Below are 18,981 nucleotides of genomic sequence, written 5' to 3'. Positions count from 1 at the left end.
CTAGACAAATGTTCTACTGTTGAACTACACCCCAGCCTCCACTATAACTTTATTTTTATTTATTTATTTAAGAGAGAGAGTGTGGGCTGGAGAGATGGCGTAGCGGTTAAGCGCTTGCCTGTGAAGCCTAAGGACCCCGGTTCGAGGCTCGGTTCCCTAGGTCCCACGTTAGCCAGATGCACAAGGGGGCGCACGCATCTGGAGTTCATTTGCAGAGGCTGGAAGCCCTGGCGCGCCCATTCTCTCTCTCCCTCTATCTGTCTTTCTCTCTGTGTCTGTCGCTCTCAAATAAATAAAAAATTAAAAAAAAAAAAAAAGAGAGAGAGAGTGTGCCAGTGCCTCCAGCCACTGCAAACAAACCTCAGATCCTTGTGCATCTGGCTTACGTGGGTCCTGGGGAATAGAACCTGGGTTCTTTTTTTTAAATTTATTATTTATTTATTTGAGAGAGAGATACAGAAATAGGGAAAGAGAGAGAGAGAGAGAAAATGGGCACACCAGGGCCTCCAGCCACTGCAAAAGAACTCCAGATGCATGTGCCCCCTTGTGTGTCTGGTTTATGTAGGTCCTGGGGAATTGAACCTTGGTCTTTTGGCCTTGCAGGCAAATGCCTTAACCACTAAGCAATCCCTCCAGCCCTATACACTTTATTTAAAAAAAATATTTCATTTATTTATTTGCAAGGAGAAAAAGAGAGAGAAAGGGAAAGAAAGTCAGGGCCTGATTTGACCCCTGGACTGGCAGATTTTGTAAGCAAGCCCCTTTAATCACTGAGCCATCCCCTCAGCCCTTGCAGGGTGTGATAGAGACTCACGGTCACTTGTTCTCAGCTGACAAGTCTTGAGTCTCCCTGATAGTCAACACCAACTGAAAAAAGAAACTTCTCTTACCAAAAGTTAGAGTGGCAATATTCTATATGCATGAACATAAGTATTTCACCAGGCATGGTGGCACATGCCTTTAATCCCAGCACTTAGGAGGCAGAGGTAGGATTGTTGTGAGTTCAAGGTCAACCTGGTACTACAGAGTGAATGCTAGGTCAGCCTGAGGTAGGATGAGACCCTACCTCAACCCCCCCCCAAAAAAGAAACCAAAAGGTAAGTATTTAGAGGGCAATTTTATGGTCACAAAATATCCATTTAGCCAAACAACAATAGTTGCTTCCTTCCTAGGGCCTATGAGCTGCTGACCTGGAATTCAGTATGTAGTCTCAGGATGGCCTCGAACTCACTGCGGTCCTCCTACCTCTGCCTCCCAAGTGCTGGGATGAAAGGCGTGCGCCACCACGCCCTGCACCATAAACTGCTGGCTAAATTTTCAGTACTAGGCCTGAATTCCCTCCTGGGCAGCTAGCCTCAACTCCAGGAAGACAGCAGCTGGTGACTCCCACAGCGGTCACGCCATCATTGCACCTGTATGCAGGTCTTGCCTGGCAGCGGGGTGTGTACCTCACGGCCTTCACCCCTGGGAAAGGGTGCTGATGGCTTTTCTCCCCAGCAGCCTCATAGCACCTCCCAGCAGGAAGGAAGCTTTCAACTCAGTTCCAGCTTGACTTCTCAGTGACCTAGCACTGAAACAAGTGGTGTCCTTAGCAATGGGGTCCTACCATATAGTGCTGGTGGGCAACCGGGAACAATGTCAAAAGCCTGTATTATTTTGGGAACCTAAAAGACTTCCCTGACCAAAAGCTCACTGAGAGGCATCTCATCACTAGCACCGGGATTCTTCTATGATAACCTATGACTTCTGCATGTTTAAGTTCGGTTTATTTATTTTCATGTTCAGCTTTTGTGTTGTTTATTTTTTTTTATTTATTTATGTGAGAGTGACAAACAGAAAGAGAGAAAGAGGCAGAGTAGGGCCTGGAGAGATGGCTTAGCGGTTAAGCGCTTGCCCGTGAAGCCTAAGGACCCCGGTTCGAGGCTTGATTCGCCAGGAACCTTGTTAGCCAGATGCACAAGAGGGCGCACGTGTCTGAAGTTCGTTTGCAGTGGCTGGAGGCCCTGGCGTGCCCATTTGCTCTATCTCTCTCTTTATCTGTCTGTTGGTCTCAAATAAATAAAAATAAACATTTTCTTTAAAAATATATATAGTAAATCCAGGCGTGGTGGCGCATGCCTTTAATCCCAGCACTCGGGAGGTATATGTAGGAGGATTACCATGAGTTTGAGGCCACCCTGAGACTACATAGTGAATTCCAGGTCAGCCTTAGCTAGAGTGAGACCCTACCTAGAAAAACCAAAATAAATAAATAAATAAATGAGAAATAGAGCCAGGCGTGGTGGCGCATGCATTTAATCCCAGCATTTGGGAGGCAGGAGGTAGGAGGATCACCATGAGTTTGAGGCCACCCTGAGACTACAGAGTGAATTCCACGTCAGCCTGTGCTAGAGTGAGACTGAACCTCGAAAAACAAAACAAAACACAACACAACAAAAAAAACCCAACAAAAATAAATAGAGGAAGACCTAGAAAACTTACCTGGGTCAAAATGAGACACTTCAGAGTTGGGCGTGGTGGCACAAGCCTTTAATCCCAGCACTTGGGAGGCAGAGGTAGGAGGATCACTGTGAGTTCAAAGCCAGTCTGGGACTACAAAGTGAATTCCAGGTCAGCCTGGGCTACAGTGAGGTCCTACCTTGGAAAAAAAAAAATTGGAAGCTTCAGTTCATATTGCATCTAAAATATAGTAATTAGGAAGACTTCATTCTTAAATAAAATGTTATTTTAATAAAGTACTTCACATTTATAGTTTTCTTTGCAAAGATGTTAGGAGCAGGATGCTTGAGTATGATAATATATGCCATTCTATAGAATAAGTAGCAAAAACAAAGAATCACAAATAAATAGGCTTCAGCATTTTGTTTTCAAGACATATTCTGTAAATCAGTTGGAACTGGAGAAAAGGCATGGAGGAGTTGGCTTTTTTGTTTTCCTAAAAATTCATTCTTGGTTGGCTCAGGACAAAGAAAGGAGTCATATTTTCCCTCCAGGAATCAAAAGTAACATTGGAGCCAGGCGTGGTGGCACACGCCTTTAATCCCAGCACTTGGGAGGCAGAGGTAGGAGGATTGCTGTGAGTTCGAGGCCACCCTGAGACTACATAGTGAGTTACAGGTCAGCCTGGACCAGAGTGAGACCCTATCTCGAAAAACCAAAAAAAAAAAAAAAAAAAAAGTAACATCGGAGTGACCTTCAGAGGAATTCTGGCCCTCTTTTTGCCATTTTGCCAAGATTTCAGAGCTTTATGAAAACATTCAAAAGCACCAAAGGCCCTCAGGGGGTGCATCTGAGGGTCCAGCACAGTGACTGTGGAGCCAGAAGAAAATCCTATGGAAAGCGAGGTGGGCTAAGAAGGAAGCAGATGTGATGCAATAACAGAAGTCAGCTATGCCTGGCCTAGAAGCATAGCACAGTCACTGCCATAATTCAGAAGTCATGTCCACTTACGTGTAATAGAGAAATGCCAGAAGCAGAATTATCACCCGTTCATTATACTTTTTTGGTCCACCGTTATCAAAAGTGTTATATTTGGGCTGGAGAGATGGCTTAGTGGTCAAGGTGTTTGCCTGCGCAGCCTAAGGACCCAGGTTCGACTCTCCAGATCCCACGTAAACCAGACAAAGGTGAGGCAAGTGCAAGGCCACACATGCCCACTAGGTGGCACAAGCATCTGACGTTTGATTGCAGTGGCTGAGGCCCTGGCATGCCAATTCTCTCTCTCTCTCTCTCTAAAATAAAAAATTAAAAATTAAGAAAAAAAACTAAAAACTAATGCTATATTTAAATATTCAAATACAACTTCAATAAGTTGGCATCTCGTTTGCAAGAGCTCCTTGATCCATTTTCTCCCTGTCCAGTCCACTTTGCCTTTCTCCTTTTCCTGGCAGGGATGAGCACAGGTCCAAATTCTCAGCTGGGATCTCTGGCCCGGGCTTTTGAGCTTCCCTACCTGGAAATCTCACTCTCACCTATCTGACAGAGCATGGGTAAGTAGGTCTTCAGAGAAAAATTGAGAATGACTCAATTTCTAACAGTCAAGGCTTTCACAAATGGCCTTGTTACCTTTTCAGAAAAAAACATCATTCCATACAGTTAGGATTGCCCAAGGGGGAGAGGGTCACCTGAGCTGATGTTAGCACCTCTGGCCTCAGAATGGGCTGCAAAACACCTTATTTTCCCCCAGTCCTTTGTATAGTCACGGACTTTAAATATTGCACATTCCACATGCCTTACAAGGACTTCTTGTGCGTCTGGCCCAGGACTTGGGCAAGGCAGTAGGGGATGAGACTGGCTGATGCGAAGGGCACAGCCGCACTCTTGCAGAAAGACAAGGCATAGAAGATCAGCTCCCTTTGGGATGGGGGCTTCAGAGAGTCAAAGAGGTGCAGGAAGACGAGAGACGCCACGATGCTACACAGGCGGAATGGGAGCCACTTGCCAAGCCTTCCCTTGCAGCTGTCCCGGTACATGCTGGAGTTGACAGCCAGCCCCAGCCCCAGGAGCGTTCCCAGGTTCTTGAAGAGGCTGGCAAAGGGTGTGGTGTCAATGTGGACCCATTCTGGCCGCTCACACCATCTCTTGGCTTTCTCCAAAGTCCACAGGAGGTCCACCCCCAACCCCTTTAGCAACAGGTAAAATCCAAGGGCGAAGCCAAGCAGGAAGCAGGTGATGAGGAAATATTTCTTGAGGCTGGCATGATAAATGCCCTGGATGTGGCTGAAGGTTTCGGCCACAGCAATACCTGCACAGAAGAGAAAAGGACTGTGAGGGACAGAACGGATGCTGGACCTTCACCTCCACGACAGACAGGTGGACTCGGAGCAGTGGGAGACATGCCATCCATCCCGCTGTTGTGAAATTAAATCAGACACCCAAATGGAGGGTTGCTGGTTTATTTCTACCTGTGACTCCAGCAAGTCCTCAGTGCAGTCTCTCTTAGACGGAAGAGTCTAATCACATCCATCCTCCCATCACACTGAAGTTTCCCATTGGGGAGCTGGTTCCTGTTTCTATTTGAATATATACCTTCAGGCGTGGAAAGCTCACCCCCTTCACAACCCCACTTTAGTTTCTCTAAAAGGTGTTTTTATTTATTTATTTGCAAGCAGAGAGAGAAGGCAGGGCCTCTAGCTGCTGCAAATGAAGTCCAGATGTATGTGCCCCACTCCCTGCATCTAACTTTTTAGAGCAAGACCCTACCTCCAAAAAACAAACAGGACTGGAGAGGTGGCTTAGCAGCTAAGTGCTTGCCTGTGAAGCCTAAGGACCTCAGTTCAAGGCTCGATTCCCCAGGACCCACGTTAGCTAGACGCACAAGGGGGCACATGCATCTGGAGCTCGTTTGCAGTGGCTGGTGGCCCTGGCATGCCCATTCTGTCTCTCTCTCTCTGCCTCTTTCTCTCTGTCTGTAGCTCTCAAATAAATAAATAAATAAATAAAAATAAACAAAAAAAATTAAACAAACAAACATTCCACAATTACTTTGAGGGCTGTAACACAGTGTCCAGAAATTCTTTTTTTTTTTTTTTTTTTTTTTTTTGGTTTTTTGAGGTAGGGTCTCACTCTGGTCCAGGCTGACCTGGAATTAACTCTGTCATCTCAGGGTGGCCTTGAACTCATGGCAATCCTCCTACCTCTGCCTCCCAAGTGCTGGGATTAAAGGCGTGCGCCACCACGCCCGGCCAGAAATTCTTTTATATATATATTTATTTATTTGACAGAGAGAAGGAGGGAGAAGGAGAGAGAATGGGTGCGCCAGGACCTCCAAGCACTATAAACGAACTCCAGATGTGTGTGCCCCCTAGTGCATCTGGCTAACATGGGTCCTGGAGAATCAAACTTGGGTCCTTTGGCTTTGCAGGCAAATGCCTTAACTGATAAGCCAGCCCTCCAGCCCAGAAATTGTTATTTTTTAAAAAATATATTTACTTATTTATTTATTTGAAAGAGAGAGAGAGAATGGGCACGCCAGGGCCTCCAGCCACTGTAAATGAACTCCAGATGTATGCGCCACCTTGTGCATCTGGCTAACATGGGTCCTGGGGAATCAAACCTGGGTCCTTTGGCTCTGCAGGCAAATGCCTTAGCCACTAAGCCATCTCTCCAGCCCTAGAAATTCTTTTTAAAATATTTGTTTTTGCTTATGTGTGGGGTGTGTGTGCACATGCACATCCATGTTCATATGTGTGTGGTTATACGTGAGTGTGCATATGTATGAGGCCAGACGTGGATGTTGGGTGTCTTCCTCAATCCCTCCCACTTTTATTACTTTTATTCTTTCAGTCTCTTGGTGAACCTAGAGCTTGCTGATTGGCTTAAACTAGCAGCTGGTAAGTCCCAAGGATTCCTGTACTGGGATCACAGGCACATGCCAGGATAAGCAGTATGATTTGTGGGTTCTAGGGGTTGGAACTCAGGTCCTCATGCTTGTGAGGGAAGCATTTTCTCTACTGAGCCATCTCTCCAGCCCCCCAAATTCTTCCTTATGCTTAACCCAAATCTTTTCTCTTCTTTCTTTTTCTTTTCTTTTCTTTTCTTTTCTTTTCTTTTCTTTTCTTTTCTTTTCTTTTCTTTTCTTCTCTTCTCTTCTCTTCTCTTCTCTTCTCTTCTCTTCTCTTCTCTTCTTTCTTTCTTTCTTTCTTTCTTTCTTTCTTTCTTTCTTTCTTTCTTTCTTTCTTTTTTTTTTTTTTGAGGCAGGGTTTCATTCTAGCCCAGGCTGACCTGGAACTCACTCTGAAGTTCAGGCTGCTCTGAACTGCTGGTGATTTTCCTATCTCAACCTCCTGAGTGTTGGGATTATAGACATATGCCACCACACCTGGCTTCTCGTGTGTGTGTGTGTGTGTGTGTGTGTGTGTGTGTGTAGAACAGAGAACAACCTTGGGTATCAGTCCCTGCCTTCCACCTTGTTTTTGTGGCAGGGTCTCTTTTTTTATTATGTCTTAAAAAAATTTTTTTAAAAAATTTTTCGAGGTAGGGTCTCACTGTAGCTCAGGCTGACCTGGAATTCACTGTGTAGTCCCCAGGGTGGCCTTGAACTCATGGTGATCCTCCTATCTCTGCCTCCCAACTGCTAGGATTAAAGGTGTGCACCACCACAACCAGCTTTGTTATTATCTCTTATTTGAGAGAGAGGGAGAAAGATAGAGGGAGAGAGAGAATAGGCATGCCAAGGCTCTAGCCACTGCAAAGGAACTCCAGACATATGTGCCACCCTTGTGCATCTGGCTTATGTGGGTACCGGAGAATCAAACCTGGGTCTTCAGGCTTTGCAGGCAAGTGCCTTAACCACTAAGCCATCTTTCCAGCTGCAGGGTCTCTTTTTGTTTGCCACTATGTATGCCAAACTAGCTAGCCTGAGAACTTCCAGGGTTTCTCCTATCTCTGCCTCCCATCTTGTCACAGGCACACTGGAATGAACGCATCCCACTTTACGTGGGTCCTGGTCATCAGGCTTGTAGAGCGAGCACCTCCTCAGCCCCTTTTCTTTTCTGGGTCTCAGAAACTGCAGATACACAAACTCACACTAAAAGAGATGAACTGTGGATACCTATTAGGTCTGCAAGTGATTATATTTCAATAAAAGTCATTCCCGGGCCGGGCATGGTGGCCCATGCCTTTAATCCCAGCACTAGGGAGGCAGAGGTAGGAGGATTGCTGAGAGTTCGAGGCCACCCTGAGACTACATAGTGAATTCCAGGTCAGCCAGGGCTAGAGTGAAACCCTACTTCAAAAACCAGGAAAAAAAAAAAAAAAAGAATACAAAAACCTTGAGATTTCAGTCAGGTTCGACGGGGTGAGTTAATTTGATATACTGAACTTTCCTGGTACAGCTTTATAATTGGATAGATTTAGACTTCCCTTCCTTTGACTTTCAAAATACTCAAATGCTAACAGCACTAATGACACGTGGAACATGGCTGGGGTGTTGTACTGATCAGGAAGAAGTAGGGAGGAGTCGGAGTAGCTGATACCTGACAAGACTCCAGCGACGACTTGGTGGGGAAAGTGAGCAGCAAGGTAGATCCGTGACAGACAGACGGTCAGCTGCACGGCCCCGTACCCCAACCACAGGCCGACGCGCAAGCACCTGCAAGGGAAGAGACAGCCGTGACAGGACCCGGGTGCGGGACCTTTAGCAGAGGGACAGCCCTCATGGGGATGGAGGACAAACTGAGCCACTCATTTTACTTTAAATTTTCACTTATGCCTTTGTGTGCAAGCAGAGGGAGAGAGAGAGGAGCAAGACAGACAGAGAGAACGGGCATGCCAGGGCCTCCGACCACTACACACGAACTCCAGATGCATGCACCACTTTGTTTATCTGGCTTTATATGGGTACTTGGGAATTGAACCCAGGTTGTTAGGCTTTGCAGGCAAGTGCCTTAACCACTAAGCCATCTCTCCATCCCTATTTTGTTTAATTTTTGTTTGTTTGTTTGTTTTTGGTTTTTCAAGGTGGGGTCTCACTTTAGCCCAGGCTGACCTGGAATTCACTATGGAGTCTCAGGGTGGTCTCAAACTCAAGGCTATCCTCCTACCTCTGCCTCCTGAGTGCTGGGATTAAAGGCGTGCATCACCACACCTGGCTTATTTTGTTTAATATTTATTTATTTATTTATTTTGGGTTTTCAAGGTACAGTTTCACTGTAGCTCAGGCTGACCTGGAATTCACACTGTATTCTCAGGGAGGCCTTGAGCTCACAGTGATCTTCCTACCCCTGCCTCCCAAGTGATGGGATTAAAGGCGTGCGCCACCAGGCCCAGTTTATTTTATTTTGTTTAAACTTCAGCCTCTGCTCAAAGAAGCTATGTGGGAAATTCTTCCTGATGTGATTTTTTTTTCTTGAGACAAGGTTTCATGTAGTCCAGGCTAGCTTCAAACTCACCATATAGTTGAGGATGACCTTGAACTTGATCCTCCTGCCTCCTCTTTCCAAGTGCTGGGATCATAGGCATGTACTACCATGCCTTGCTTGCTTGTATGAATTTTAGCCTCCAGTTTGATCTGTTCAAACACTAAGGCCTTAACTCCATTCTTAGCTTCCTACAGTAGCAATATCTTATCTCTGTTTACTTTAGCTTGCATGGTTAAAATAACATGACTACTTTAGAAATAATCTTTTGTTTTGTTTTGAGTTAGCCCAGGTTGTTCTGGAATTCATTATGTAGTCTCAGGGTGGCCTTAAGCTTACAGTGATCCTCCTACCTCTGCTTCCTGAGTGCTGGGATTAAAGACGTGTGCAACCATGCCTGGCTAGAAATGGAATTTTTGTTTGTTTTTTCGATGCAAAGTCTCACTCTAGCGCAGATTGACCTACAACTCACTCTGTAGTCCCAGGCTGGCCTCAAATTTACTGTGATCCTTTTACCATAGTCTCTGGAGTGGTAGGATTAAAGGCATGAGCTACTATGTCTGGCTCAGAATTTTCTTTTTTAGAATTTTTTTATAACTCTTTTTAAATTTTTTTTGTTCATTTTTATTTATTTATTTGAGAGTGACAGAGAGAGAGAGAGAGAGAGAGAGAGAGAGAGAGAGAGAGAGAGACAGAGAGAATGGGTGCACCAGGGCTTCCAGCCACTGCAAACGAACTCCAAACGTGTGCGCCCCCTTGTGCATCTGGCTAATGTAGGTCCTGGGGAATGGAGCCTTGAACCGGGGTCCTTAGGCTTCACAGGCAAATGCTTAACCACTAAACCATCTCTCCAGCCCATGGCTCAGAATTTTAAAAAAATATTTTATTTTTATTTATTTGACAGAGAAAAGGAAGGGGGAGAATGGGTGTGCCACAGCCTCCAGCCACTGCAAACAAACTCCAGATGTGTGTACTCCTTTGTGCAGCTGGCTAATGTGGGTCCTGGGGAATCGAACCTGGGTCCTTTGGCTTTGCAGGCAAATGCTTTAACTGCTAAGCCATTCCTCCAGCCTTGGCTCAGAATTTAAAAAATATATATTTATTTGAGAATGAGAAAGATATATATATATATATATATATATATATATATATATATATATACACACACACACACACACACACACACAGAGAGAGAGAGAGAGAGACAGAGAGAGACAGAGAAAGAGAGAGAGGGAGAGAATAGGCATGCCAGGGCCTCCAGCCACTGCAAATGAACTCCAGATGCATGTGCCACCTTGTGTATCTGGCTTATACGGACCCTAGGGAATTCAACCTGCATCCTTTGACTTTGCAACAAGTGCCTTAAACTCTAAGCAATTTTTCTAGCCCTCAGAATTTTTTTTTTAATGCTAGGATTATAACTCAATAATAGAGTACTTACCCAGCATGCATAAGGCCTTGGGTTTAAACCTCAGCACCACAAACATAAGCAAATGAATGACATAGTGGAATTTTCTCTAATCCCTGCCAGTATCTCACTACCTAATTTTCAGATGCTCCTTCTTGGTGGGAGGCCTCATTTCCTTGTCTGAAATAAGGGTTGCATAGTTCGTCCTTTCTAGTCCTAACAATCTGTGACTCTCTTAACCTATAGCAGAAGTGCCACTTATCAGTGCCAGCTGGTGAGGTGAGAACAAGAGGAAGAGCAACTGGTGTGTCAACTACAGACAGAGCCACCTCCTGCCCTCCACCACACACCCCACTGGTGAGTTCTTCTTACCGGAATCCATATGTTGGCTTTTTCTTTCCCCGAAAGATAAAGAGGGCAGATGTGACCATCACATAGTATACACCTGCTGTGCCCATGGCATGGCCCGAAGGACTTCCTGAAAGGGAAGAAGAGCTTAATGGACTAAAGGTGGAAAAGGTGAGAAGCTGTTAGGGAACATCATCTACCCATTTACCCATCCATCCACCCACCCACCCACCCATCCATCCATCCATTCATTCACCATCCCTTTCGCCCATCCACCTATTCACCCATCTTACATTCAATTATCCCCAATGTATTTATATAACACAGACGATTTGAATTTCTGCTATGTGCCGAGTATTGTGAAAGGCTCTGAGAGTACAGCGGTCAGGAAGCCAGAGAAAGCCACTGCTCTTGTAGTCATATGCACTCTGGAGATTACACAGGAACCAGCATGCTGGGTGTGCCTACCCGCCGACGCTTCTCTGCTACCTGCCCTTACTTCCTCTGCTCTGGCCACGCTGGCTTCATTGCTCTCCTCTAAGCACGCCAGCTGTAATAATCAACCTTGTTGACTTGACAGGATTTAGAATCACAGTGGACACAAACCCCTGGGCTTGTCTGTGAGGGATTTCCTAGGCTAGGTTAATTGAGCTGGAAAGACCCATGCTGACTACAGGCTGCTCCATTCCATGGGCTGGGGGTACTGGGCTGTATCACAAGGAGAAAGCGAGCTGACTGGCTGAGTGCGGACAGTCATTGTTTTCTGTTTCATGACTGTGGACTGAATGTGACCAACTGTTTCATCTCCTGCGGCTGTGCCTTCCCCACCATGGCTGACTGCATTCCCTTTAACCCTAAGCCCAAATAAACCCTTAAAGGGCAAGAGAGATGGCTCAGCAGTTAAGGCGCTTGCTTGCAAAGTCTGACGGCCCAAGTTTTATTCCCCAGTGCCCACCTTGTGCATCTGGCTTATGTGGGTACTGGGGAATTGAAACTGGGTCCTTTTGATTTTGCTGGCAAGAACCTTAACTACTAAGCCAGCTCTCCAGACCCTCTCTTGCTTTTTTGCATGTAAATTACCTTCTGCTACCTCATATACTTTGCTAATTTCTTATGATTTTTGTGTACTGCAGTCCTCTTTATAAAAAAAATTATTTATTTGAGAGAGAGTGAATGGGCACGCCAGGGCCTCTAGCCACTGAAAATAAATTCCAGATGCATATGCCACCTTATGCATCTGGCTTATATGGGTACTGGGGCATCAAACCTGGGTCCTCAGGCTTCACAGGCAAGTACCTTAACTGCTAAGTCATCTCTGCAGCCCCATTCCTCCTTTAACTTCTAGTTCTGTGAGACCAGGGGTCTTTGTTTTGTACAGAAACAAAGGTATTTTTATCCCTGGTGCCTGGAACAGGTGTTTCATAAATAACAGCTGGAATGAACCAGTGGTCTCTGAGAGCCATTGGGATGTTTCCTCGTATGAATCCAGGGAAGGGTCTCTGAGGAAGAGATGCTAGAAGGACTGAAACCAGCCAGGAGGGCCAGGTGGAATACTCCTATTACACATTGCAAACTAAATACATCATCTGACCTAATTCCTATAATAAGAATAACAAAATGCAAAAATGTAACTAATAAAGATGGGATGGTCATCTCAGGGTGGTGGGGGGTTGGGATATGCTCGCTGGGCCTAGCTTCTGGGAGGGGCCGGCAGGGCCTCACACTTCTCCCACTTACCCCTTTGCTGGAGAAAGCGTCATGGCCATGTTCCTATAAACAACCCTAATGAAACCACTGGGTCACAAAAACAAAAAGGAAAAGAAAAAAGGAAAATAAACGAGGTGTGGTGGCACATACCTTTAATTCCAACAACTCAGGAAACAGGGATAGGAGGATCTCTGTGAGTTCAAGGTCAGCCTGGGCTAGAGTGAGACCCTGCCTCAAAAATTCTAAAAAAAAAGCGGGGGGTTTGCTGGAGAGATGGTTTAGTGGCTAAGGTGTTTACCTGCAAAGCTAAAGGACCCAGGTTTGATTCCCCAGGACCCATGTAAGCCAGATGCACAAGGGGGCACATGCATCTGGAGCTCATATGCAGTGGCTGGAGGTCCTGGCATGCCCATTCTCTCTCTCTTTGTCACTTGCTCAAATAAATAAATAAATAATTTTTTTAAAAAGGAGCCAGGCATGATGGCACATGCCTTTAATCCCAGCACTCAGGTGGTAGAGGTAGGAGGATCGTCGAGAGTTTGAGGCCAGCCTGAGACTACATAGTGAATTCCAGGTCAGCCTGAGCTATTGTGAGACCCTACCTCAGGAAACAACAACAACAAAAAACAAACAAACAAACAACAACAACAACAAAAACAAAGTTGTACCAAATTGAACGTTGTGACCAAAGAATGAAGCCATGGCTCTCCTCATGCCCCTTCAAGGCCAGCCTCATTCACATTGGAACTTAGTGTCTATGAAGAACCAGGGCACCCTGTCTCAGCGTCTGTAAGGGCGGGGGACTCACCTGGTCCAGTCTCACAGGTGAGCGGGAACTGCTTTATCAGAGGCCTAGAGGTGTTGCTGTAGTAGTCCGTGTCCAGGACCCACCAGTAGGGGCGCTGTCCAAAGAGAATCCTGCGGAAGGCAGAGCCAGGGTCAGGGTTACTGAGCGCATGGTTTTTGGGTGAGGCCCGCACAGTCAAGAAGAGAAAAAAGCTCCAGATCTGTGTGTTGCCTCTAGGAGTGTGGGGGAGGTGCATGAATGGGGAGAGGCCTGAAGCTATACTTTGTATGACATAGCACTTTTCCTAATGTTCATACCCATATATTAACATTACTGTCACTTTTGGTTAGAGAAGCTTCTCTTTTCAGATGACCTCTGGGATGACTCAAAAGGCACCATAGTGCTGAGAAGAAGTGACAGAGGAGTGCTCAGCACGGAAACATCTCTATCACACCTTCCAAGACTCAGGATTCATTGCGGAAGAGGGGGTGGAAAGAATGTAAGAGTCAAAGGAAGGGTAGGGCTCCTTACAATGTACTCTTCCAGACACACATTGGCCTGGATATGGATGACCTCACAGCGCCTGGCACTACCTACACAAGACCCTCATAATAGGAGGCAAAGATGATGACATCAAAATAAAAGACGGCTAGCTGGGCGTGGCATCGCACGCCTTTAATCCCAGCACTCCGGAGGCGGAGGTAGGAGGATAGCTGAGAATTTGAGAGTTCGAGGCCACCCTGAGACTACAGAGTTAATTCTGGGTCAGCTTGGACCAGAGTGAGACCCTACCTCGAAAAACAAAAACAAAAAAAAAAAAAAAAGAGGGAAGAACTATAAATTAAATAAACCTTGATTCTTTGTTTAAAAATATTAAAAATAGCAGGGCATAGTGGCGCACGCCTTTAATCCCAGCACTTGAGGCAAGGGTATGAGGATCGCCGTGAGTTCAAGGCCAGCCTGAGACTACATAGTGAATTCCAGGTCAGCCTGAGCTAGAGTGAAACCCTACCTTGAAAAACAAATTAAAAATAAATAAAAAATAAACCCAAGATCCGCAAATCCACATTAATGTTAATGATGTGACTTTTTGGTGTTTTTTTAACCCTTAGAAGAATTTGCCCTGAGGGAATTATGTGGAACTTCAGTTTGTAACTGCAAATTTTTTTTCCGTTTCTTTAAAAATTTTTTTTTCTGATTTATTTTTATTTACTTATATATATATTAGAGACAAAAAGAGGGAGAGAGAGAGAGAATGGGCGCACCAGGACCTCTAGCCACTGCAAAGCCCAGATGCATGCACTACCATTTGCATCTGGTTTACATAGGACCTGGAGAATTGAACCTAGGTCCTTAGGCCTCACAGGCAAGCGCCTTAACTGCTAAGCCATCTCTCTAGCCCTAAAACTTTTTTTTTTTTTTGCGGGAGAGATGGCTTAGCAGTTAAGGTACTTGACTGCAAAGTTTAAGGACCCAGGTTTGATTCCCCAGAACCCATGTAAGCAAGATGCATATGGTGGCACATGCATCTGGAGTTTGCAGTGACTAGAGGCCCTGCTGCGCCCATTCTCTCTCTCTCAAATAAATAAAATTTCTTTTACTTAAGTTTTTTTTTTTTTTTTTGAGGTACAGTCTCACTCTAGCCCAGGCTGACCTGAAATTCACAATGTAGTCTCAGGGTGGCCTCGAACTCATGGTGATACTCCTACCTCTGCCTCCCTGGGATTAAAGGGATTAAAGGCGTGCGCCCCAACTCCCGGCTCAAAATTTCCTTTAAAAAGTCAAAATTAGAGAAGTCACTAACTTTGACATCTACCAACACAGAATCCACAATTATTTCATGAGTTTTGGTGTTTAGAATAGCCTTTTTCCCATTATTTATTTTCAAACAGGCACGCGTCACCACACAACAGTTTTCAGGAATTTCATCAGTACACCTGTGGCTATGTAGCCTTGTAACAACTTTTTCCTAACCTCTTACTTCTATTTTGTATGATCAAAGAATATCAGAGTTAGGCGAGGTCTTAAGAATCACCTGGGCTGGGAGTGGTGACACACCTTTAACCCCAGCACTCAGGAGGCAGAGGCAGGAGGATTGCCGTGAGTTTGAGGCCATCTTGAGACACCGTAGTGAATTCGAGGCCAGGTTGGGCTAGAGCAAGACACTACTTTATTTATTTATTTTTATTTATTTAAGAGCGAGAGCGAGAGCGAGAGAGAGAGAGAGAGAGAGAGAGAGAGAGAGAGAGAATGGGCATGCCAGGGCTTCCAGCCACTGCAAACGAACTCTAGAAGCATGTGCCCCCTTGTGCATCTGGCTAACGTGGGTCCTGGGGAATTGAGCCTCAAACCGGGGTCCTTAGGCTTCACAGGCAAGAGCTTAACCGCTAAGCCATCTCTCCAGACCAAGACACTACTTTAAAAACAAAAAGTCACCTGGGAGCCAGGCAGGGCGATGCACACCTGAAATTCCACCACTTGGCAGACAGAAGGAGGAGGATTAGGCGGTCAAGGCTATCCTCAGCCACATAGCAAATTCAAAGCCAGCCTGGGCTATGCGAGACCAAATCTCAATATAAAAGAAGAGAATCACCTGGATCGGGGTGTGATGGTACATGCCTCTAATCCCTTCCTCTGGGATACATGTTGAAATTCTGTCTCAAAAAAGAAAAGAGCCAGGTGTGGTGGCATATGTCTCCAAACCTAGCACTCGGGAGGCAGAGATAGGAGGACTGTCATGAGTTTGAGGCCACCCTGAGATTGCATAGTGAATTCCAGGTCAGCCTGGGTTAGAGTGAGACTCTACCTTGAAAAGCCAAAAAGAAAACAGAAGGAGAGAAAGAGAGAGAAAGGAGAGCGTGTCCACCATAGTCACTTTCCATTGTAATCTCCAGATGCATGTGCCACTTTGTATATCTGGCTTTACCTGGGTACTGGAGAATTGAACCCCAGGCTGGCAGAGTTTACAAGCAAGACCCTTCAAACCATTGAGCTATCTCCCCAACCCATACTCAAAGTTTTTTTTTTTTTTTTTGTAATTAGGCAGGGAGAGAGAGAGAGAGTGAGAAAGAATGGGTGCACCAGGGCCTTCAGCCACTGCAAACATATGCCACCATGTGTTTCTGGCTTATGTGGGATCTGGGGAATCAAACCTGGGTCCTTAGTCTTCTCAGACAAGTGCATTAACCATTGAGCCATCTCTCCAGCCAGGCTCCAGATTTTTACAAGCCAGAACCATCAATACCTTGGAAGGTTCACAATGGGAATATTTACATAAGGAAACTGGCAAGTGTGAAAAGTCAGGGTGCTGGCCCGTCCCCAGTCTGGATGTAGCACGGCTCCTCACAGTTACCTCCGGACCTGCCAGGGTTTCTACCCTGGCTCTCTGTGGGTCTCACCATTAAGCTCAGTGCCTTGCTGGTTTGGCCTGTGACGCAGGTGTGGCTTCCTCACAGAAAAGCACATGGCCTGGGCCTGCGGATGCTACTCAGTGGCAGAACGCTTTCCTAGCATGTGAAAAAGCCTGGGTTTTGGGCTGGAGAGATGGCTTAGCAGTTAAGGCATTTACCTGCAAAGCTGTAGGATCCCAGTTCGATTCCCCAGGGCCCACATTAGCCAGATGCACAAGGGGGCGCACACATCTGGAGTTTGTTTGCAGTGGCTGGAGGCCCTGGCGCGCCCATTCTCTCCCTCTCTCTCTCAAGTAAATGAATAAAATATATTTTAAAAACCTGTAAAAACCCCTGGGTTTAGTCCCTAGCAAAACACACACATGCATGCACATGTACACATAATCTGCCACATACTGACACTTAATAAATGTTCATTATTAAAGTCCTGAAGACTACTGAATAGATTATAAGATAGAAGCTCAGAGAGCTGATATAACTTGCCAAGGTCATGTAGTTAGTAGGGGCCAAGCAAGGGCTTAATTACTTTTTGCCACCCAACAGAAAAGCTTCCTGAACCATTTATTGTCTTTTTCCATCAGTCTTGTTTCCTTTCATACCTCTACCTTTACAGTTTTTGTTCTGCTGCTTCTTTCAGTTTTTAAATGTTTGTGAGGCTGCAGAGGTGGCTCAGTGGTTAAAGGCACTTGCTTACAAAGCCTGATAGCCTGGGTTTGATTCCCTAGTACCTACCTAAAGTGATGCCTAAAGTGGCACATGTGTCCGGAGTTCATTTGCAGTAGCTAGCTAGAGGTCCTAGTATGTCTATTCTCTCTCAAATGAATATGTAAATAAATGTTTTAAAACTATTTATTGGAGGCAGAGCATGGTGGGGCACACCTTTAATCCCAGTACTAAGGAGGCAGAGGTAGTAAGATTGCCTGCCGCGAGTTCAAGGCCACCCTGAGACTACATAGTATATTCCATGTCATGCTGGGCTAGAGTGAGACCCTACCTCGAAAAACCAATACATATATATATATATATATATATATATATATATATATATATATATGGCTGGAGAGATGTATATATATATATATGTATATATATTATATATAGATATGTATATAGATATGTATGTGTATATATATATATATATATATATATATATGGCTGGAGAGATGGTTTAGCACTTAAGGTGTTTGCTTGCAAAGCCAAAGGACCAAAGTTTGGTTCCTCAGTACCTATGTAAAGTCAGATGCACAAGGTGGCCCATGTGTGTGGAGAGTTTGTTTGAGCTTGCCAGAGGCCCTGGGGCACCCATGCTCTCTCTCTCTCCATATATATATAATATTTATATTATATATATTTGTGTGTGTATGTGTGCATATTCACATATACTGGGCGCATGCTTGTGTGTGGGTGGGTGTGCACCTTTACGTGTGCATGTGGAGGCCAGAAACAATCTCCAGTTTCTCATTGGGAACTCCGTCCACCTCCTCATTGTCTGTTCCTTTGAGACAGGACCGTTCATTGGCCTTAGCTCACCTGTTAGGCTGGGCTTGCTGGCCTTTGAGCTGCCTGTCCCCGCCTCCCCAGCACGGAGATTACAGGTGTGTGCTACCACACCTGGCACTTACCTGGGTCCTAGAGGCTGAACTCAGGTCCTCACGCTTGCAACGTGGGCACTTTATTCACTGAGCTATCTCACCAGCCTTTGCTGAAACTCTGTCACTCAGACTTTTCACGAAGCTATATTTCCACCCCTTCAGTTGCTGTCAATAGGCTCCCACGTGTTTCCAGTTTACTGATAATATTCTCACTATCTTCCTTCTCTCTCTCTCTCTCTCTTTGTTTCTTTGCTTGTTTGTGTTTTCAAGGTAGGGTCTCACTCTAGCCCAGGCTGACCTGGAATTCACTCTGTACTCTCAGGGTGGCTTTGAACTCATGGTGATCCTCCAACCTCTGCCTCCTGAGCGCTGGCATTAAAGGTGTGCACCACCCTGCCTGGCTCACTATTTTCCTTCTCTATGCAGACTCCCAAGGGAAGGGAAGGCTGCCCGCAGCTTCTTGAAGAGCATAGCCTGCATCCTATGGGAAGGCCTGTCATTTCAGAAAGCCTCTTCCCTGCCCATCCCCCTCTGTGTGGCTCTTACCACTTAAACACGAGGTTGAGCCAGTCTCCAACCACAGCCACCCAGAGGAGTCTGATGCCCACCGTTTCTTGAATGTGAAACCAGATGGGGAAGAGGACGAAGAAGGCATTCCTGAGGTCAGCGACCTGAGACACCAAGATGAACCAGTCCTGGGAGTCTCGATAATTCACTTGGAGGTAGCGAGTTGATTGGATCCCAAAGTCGTGGAGAGCGTTCATTCCTTCCTCCATCCTCCCGCCCCTGGCACCTTAGGAAGCTGTCAGCAGAGCCCGCGTGGTTACTTGAGCTCGGTGGTGATTGCTCTGCTACCCATCTGCGTCTTGCC

General features: G+C 45.7%; 1 protein-coding gene across 1 annotated transcript; it reads right to left on the bottom strand.

Annotated features, from left to right (window-relative positions):
* Positions 1-3,765: 3,765 nt before the first annotated feature.
* On the bottom strand, positions 3,766-18,981 carry G6pc1 (glucose-6-phosphatase catalytic subunit 1). Its single transcript, XM_004655334.2, has 5 exons — positions 18,657-18,981; positions 13,130-13,239; positions 10,639-10,744; positions 7,977-8,092; positions 3,766-4,744 (listed from the first exon to the last, which is right to left on the bottom strand). Exons 1-5 carry the CDS (start codon positions 18,884-18,886, stop codon positions 4,233-4,235), a joined length of 1,074 nt encoding a protein of 357 aa, XP_004655391.2. The 5' UTR covers positions 18,887-18,981; the 3' UTR covers positions 3,766-4,232.

This window comes from Jaculus jaculus, chromosome 9 (assembly GCF_020740685.1).
Source record: "Jaculus jaculus isolate mJacJac1 chromosome 9, mJacJac1.mat.Y.cur, whole genome shotgun sequence".
In the NCBI taxonomy this organism is placed as follows: Eukaryota; Metazoa; Chordata; class Mammalia; order Rodentia; family Dipodidae; genus Jaculus; species Jaculus jaculus.
Note: the sequence above shows the minus strand (reverse complement) of the source record. Positions and strands in the feature narration are given on the sequence as shown.

Bases quoted from the DNA above. Each gene is read 5' to 3' on its own strand.
- G6pc1 (XM_004655334.2), bottom strand. From the start codon at position 18,886: ATGGAGGAAGGAATGAACGCTCTCCACGACTTTGGGATCCAATCAACT. The intron at 8,093-10,638 runs GTAAGAAGAACT...CTTCCCTTGCAG, and splicing joins AAGCCAACATATGGATTCCG to GTGCTTGCGCGTCGGCCTGT. The intron at 4,745-7,976 runs GTATCAGCTACT...TCTTCTGTGCAG, and splicing joins CGTCGCTGGAGTCTTGTCAG to GTATTGCTGTGGCCGAAACC.